This window comes from Notothenia coriiceps, unplaced genomic scaffold (assembly GCF_000735185.1).
Source record: "Notothenia coriiceps isolate Sejong01 unplaced genomic scaffold, NC01 NC01_scaffold00000878, whole genome shotgun sequence".
NCBI lineage: Eukaryota > Metazoa > Chordata > Actinopteri > Perciformes > Nototheniidae > Notothenia > Notothenia coriiceps.
Window position 1 is genome coordinate 1,417 of NW_011333579.1, and position 5,096 is coordinate 6,512.

At 39.9% G+C, this 5,096-nt stretch overlaps 1 protein-coding gene across 1 annotated transcript; it reads right to left on the bottom strand.

Annotated features, from left to right (window-relative positions):
• Window positions 1-263: 263 nt before the first annotated feature.
• kcnj15 (potassium inwardly rectifying channel subfamily J member 15) lies at window positions 264-3,843 on the bottom strand. Its single transcript, XM_010785330.1, has 2 exons — window positions 3,637-3,843; window positions 264-2,661 (listed from the first exon to the last, which is right to left on the bottom strand). Exon 2 carries the CDS (start codon window positions 2,593-2,595, stop codon window positions 1,573-1,575), a length of 1,023 nt encoding a protein of 340 aa, XP_010783632.1. The 5' UTR covers window positions 2,596-2,661; window positions 3,637-3,843; the 3' UTR covers window positions 264-1,572.
• Window positions 3,844-5,096: the final 1,253 nt, after the last annotated feature.

The following is a 5,096-nucleotide window of genomic DNA, read 5'->3' on the forward strand; positions in this document are numbered from 1 at the left end:
AACGAGAGGGTAAGCAGGTTACTTTGGCACAGCATTGCTGTGTATGACTTCAAATAAAGCTGTCTTGAACAAATAATGAGTTGGGTTTTATTGTACCAATGTCCAGCAAAGTTATTAATGTGTTTCCCTCAATGTGTCTTTTACCATGCCCCTATGCCAACTGTGATGAAGGCGTCTTCTTCACAACCCACATGCGCTGGAATCCACACAAATTGAACAATAATTCATTCTGAAGAGGAGTATAAGTATTAGAATGAAAACCCTTGTTTTATTAATTTATATTAGATGATCTCACATCAGACAGCATTTTCTAGTCAAGCTGTTAGAACCCCTCTGTCTCTGGCAGTAAAAGATCAGTTGTGTTTTGGATTTAAAGATTTGTTTGGACCAGATACAGCTGCCACGCACACGCTGTGTTTCCACAACAACAACTAAACACAACCTGAGACGGGGGCTGAACCTGTTCTGTCCTTCAAACTGCTCCAACAGTCATTCTCTGAAACCATTTGTTACTAAAGTGTCTATGCCAGCATGCAGTGGGCAGTGGTGAAATAACAATTCGATCTGTTAAACATAATAGAAGTGGCGTTACTACAAAGTTAAAGTACGCTTCTTTGAGTAAACTACTAAACTTTGGAACAAAAAACATATATTTTTACTTTTCTTTATTTACAAAACATCTACATCATAAACCTTTCACACACAATATTTCACTCTTCCATGTTCAGCTACTCATCCTTAAAACACAACTAACACGTTTTGTATCTTCACATGAATCATGTCTTGAACAGTTGGATTTCTTACCGCTTGTTTGCTATTCCCAAAGTCATATAAAGAACCCTGGTGTTTATGTGAGCCTCATTCTGATGGGTCAATAACGATCTGTATTTATTCTGTGGATAGTGTCTGTATTAAACCGTATATTTGTATACCTGACTTATAGTGTTTCCAATTTCTAAACTGCTGTTCAATAATGTCCTCTATCATGTTCAGTGTAAATACATTCAGTCTGTTTATACCTGTCACATGTGTATATATATTTATATTATACTACAACTCTTTTTATTTTTCTGTCGTATACCTCTGGTTAGCACTTGTACTCTGTGCAATCACAATGTGTGCAAGTTGCCAGGGAGAACAGCTTCGGTAAAAAACCTCGGCCTTGAGATGATGAAACTGGAAGCACAAAAATGTGAACTCTTTCAGTTTTTAGGAAAAGTATCTGCAGTAGAGTAATATTCTCCTATATAGAGCCAAGGATTGTTTGCATTGTTGGAAAGTCTCTGAAGCTCGTGTTAACCGAAGGGTACATTTCCTGTATCTAAAAAACTAATTCAGAAAACCCATCAACTTTGAGAAAAGGTAACCAAGAGGTCGACAAATGCTGACTCATTCCTGCAGCAATCTGTTATTCTCAATGTAATGCCAAGATGGTTTGGGTTGCTGGAAGGTAATGAGTATTCTACTGTTTATGTAAATGTCTAAAACGTTGAAAAATAAAAACTAAGTTCAACTGATCAAGCCCAAACTAACTTTCACCATTACATCAAACGGTGTAAAAAAACATGTCCTCTATTCTTTCTTGTAGTCCTCCTCCAGTTTGAGCTTCTCCGTGTTGTTACTCAGGACAACCGCATCGTTGGTGACTTGCACCTTGTCGAAGAAGTTGAAATCTGCCACGTATCGGCCCCCCGTGGTGCTGAACAACACCGGCTTGAACTCGTACCCCCAGAGGATCTCCTGCGGGACGTAAGAGGTGCGGCTCTGGCACGTGGCGGCGGTGGACTCCATGGTGGCGTTCAGGGTCACCAGCAGCTCGAAGTCTCGGGTCTGCAGGTTCTCTGCGTTGAGGCCTGTGAGAGGACTGTGCTCGTCCAGGACGTGGTAGAAGGTGAGCGGGAGGATCAGGAAGGGGCACTCTCCACTGGAGTCCATGAAGAAGTCCACAGAGCTCTGGTGGATCTGCGTCTTCTCACCTTCCTCCGTGACGTTGGACTGGAGGAATTTCCCCGTCAGCTGGCACTGGATCAGAAGACTCTTCCTCATGTTGGCCACCCTCACCATCAGACACAATTTCCCGGCACGCCGGCAGATCACCGCAGACTTACTGAACTTGATGGTCTCCGCTCTTTTCTTTGGGCGGGCCAGTTTGGCTAGAAAGGCCCCGGTGACGAAGATCTCAGCCAGGCCGGTGATGACGAGCTGAGCCACGAGCGTGAAGATGGCCAGCGGACACTCTTCTGAGATGTACCGTAAACCGTACCCGATGGTGGTCTGTGACTCCAGGGAGAACAGGAAGGCTCCGGTGAGGGTCTTCACGTTCACCACGCAGGCCGTGCGGTTGGCGCTCAAGTCGGGATCAAAGTCCCCGTTGCCCATGCCGATGAAGTAGAAAATGACCCCGAAGATGAACCAGGTCATGACGAAGGTGGAGGCGAACAGAGTGAGTTTGTAGCGCCACTTCATGTCCACCACCGTGGTCCAGATGTCATGCAGGTACAGCTTCACCATGCCCTCCACGTTGTCGACACGCACGTTGTTGTGGCCGTCTTTGGACACGATCCTCCGCTGGACCTCCGCCGTCCTGGTCGCCATGGTGATGTCAGTCAAACTGATGGTGACTAATGATGAGGTCTCAGTATGGCATCACCTATGGATGAGCTGACATGAAACAAAGAAGAAACAAAACATTAATATCAAGTAAATTAAATATGTACATAAGTAATATAACCGCACTGTATACATCTGTTCATATCTTTATACTGTCTATATACTATACTTTCAATACTGCATCTGTTTATAGCCCATTTATTATTATTCATTTATATCACGTAGACACTTGCACTGCTATTTTGCACTTCTGGCCCGATGCCAAACTCTGTTTCGTTACTAGTACCTGTACTATGTAATGAAAATAAAGTTGAATCTGAATCTGATAAATGTACTTTCAGTTTTAGATCCAGACATCCAACTAGATTTATTAGAAAATTGTAGTTACTACAAGATAATACATTACAAAGTAAAGTAATTCAAATCTGCTCCATATTTTTTTCCAGCCACAACATTTATGTGATGAACAATTCATTGCATTAATCCAGGAATAAAATATGGGTTTTCTTTAAAAGGACTAAAAAGACTTAACCATAAGTACAAACATGCCACCATTGATATAGGAGCTAAAGTAAAACATTTTGCATATAGAACAAATTCTAACAAAACTAAAAATACAATTAAAATTAAAGTACTGGAACTTCGAAAATGAATTCAAGTCCAGTACTGTATGTAAGATAAAATAATCAATATAAATGAACAAATAAATAAAACGCTGAAACTGTCAATGCATGTGTACATGCAGTTTGAAATTGCCACAAATGAGTCTTTGTTAAAATCTCTAAAATGACACAATTTTCCTTTAAAGTTGATCAAGATTTGTAAACTGAAGGTCAGAAAAGTACAGCAGATGATTCAACACACCAAATAAAACTATAAAATGTGAAGTTAAATGTAAGTCTAAACCTAGTGTAACATCTCAGGGTTAAAACAATGTCAAAAAGTGAACCTAAGAAGTAAGCCATTACAGAAGCCGGAGAACATTTGCTTTAATCATTGATTTCTTGATAAATCTGTGTTACTCACATCTCGCTGCCTCGCTGAATACTCTCAGGTGCTTTTCTTCACTTTTCTCAGGTGTGCCGCAGACAATATGAAAGATGAAGCGTCTGCAGAACATCTAGTTCAGTGTCTTCTTTCTTTCTATTGTCCGTGTTGTGTGCGCGCTGAACTTTGGCACAGACGTATTCAGGGTCGGCAGACAAAAGCCGAGCTGTAAACTCTGATCTGAGCGAGGGTTGGCTGTTTTACCTCCGCCTCCTTCTCACCTGTCCGCCAGGTAACCAGCAACTTAAAGTTTGTTTTGATCCTTTTATGGTTGTTGTTGCTTTACACAAACACACCCACATTTACTGCTTACAGAACATGCTCTAAAGGTCATTAAGAAGGGACACTTTGATGTCAATACAAATAATAACAACGGTGTGACTATGTGGAAAACTAGAGAAACATCACTGAGAAAATGTGTGTACCGGCAGCTGAATACTGCAAACACTTCTGAAGTATTTGGAGCTTTTTAAATGTATTTCTGTGTCTGAAATAGATGTATGCCTCATATTTTAAATAAAGCACAAGTCGAATGACGTTGTAAATTTAGGTAAAGTTCAAAAACTAAAAGGGGTTGAAGTTTAACAAGAGCAAATTCAAGTGAAGTCCTAAATAACAATAGGCTTCAGTTCAAATAAGTCCATCAGTTTACACATCGGGTTAATATTAGCGAGTCACTTATGAGAACAATTATAAAATCTGGAGATGTATCATTAAATAATTCGCTGATGCTCAAACACTGATAGGAGTTACAGTTGAGGCTCTTACAGAAGGTGATTTGGGGGAAATTAAGTTAATGTTCGGACTAATTTAAGTTTTAGTTTAAATAAGTTTGATCTGTGTGAAATGGAAAAGGCAGCTGAACTGAAAAGACTAAAAGATGTCATTATGAAGTCATTCTATCACATTTAACAGATTCAAAACACACACAGAGAATGCAAAACAATTACAATGAGCTAAATTGTGAGAAAGAAATATTAAATCTTAACGTGTGTAACCAGGGAAAGCAGTGGAAGTCTCACACTGAGTGTAGGAGTGGGTTTAGCGCTGAAAGGGACATAAAGTGTGACTTTTATTCGGTGTAAAATAAGTTTAAACTAAGGAGTATGAAGAGAAGTGCCGTGTGCAAACACTAAAAGACGCTTAAGTGTTTGATGAAAGTTTAAAAATGACACTTTAACTATTAAATGTACAGTGAATGTCCCTTTAAATCTTGAACGCTGGTTGCTAAACTTTATGACCTTGAATTGGACGTCTTAGCTTTGTTATTAACCTCATTGATGTTACACACATTCCTTAAGAGAGAGAGAGTGTGTGTGTGTGTGTGTGTGTGTGTGACACTAAGGTATGAGATCACTAATAGATTTCCTTGTTCCTACAAATGGTCCTTTACAGCAGTTTATTTATCTTTCAGGATCCTTTAACTGTAAGAACATTGC

Coding starts and splice junctions, on each gene's coding strand:
- kcnj15 (XM_010785330.1), bottom strand. CDS start 2,595: ATGGCGACCAGGACGGCGGAGGTCCAGCGGAGGATCGTGTCCAAAGAC.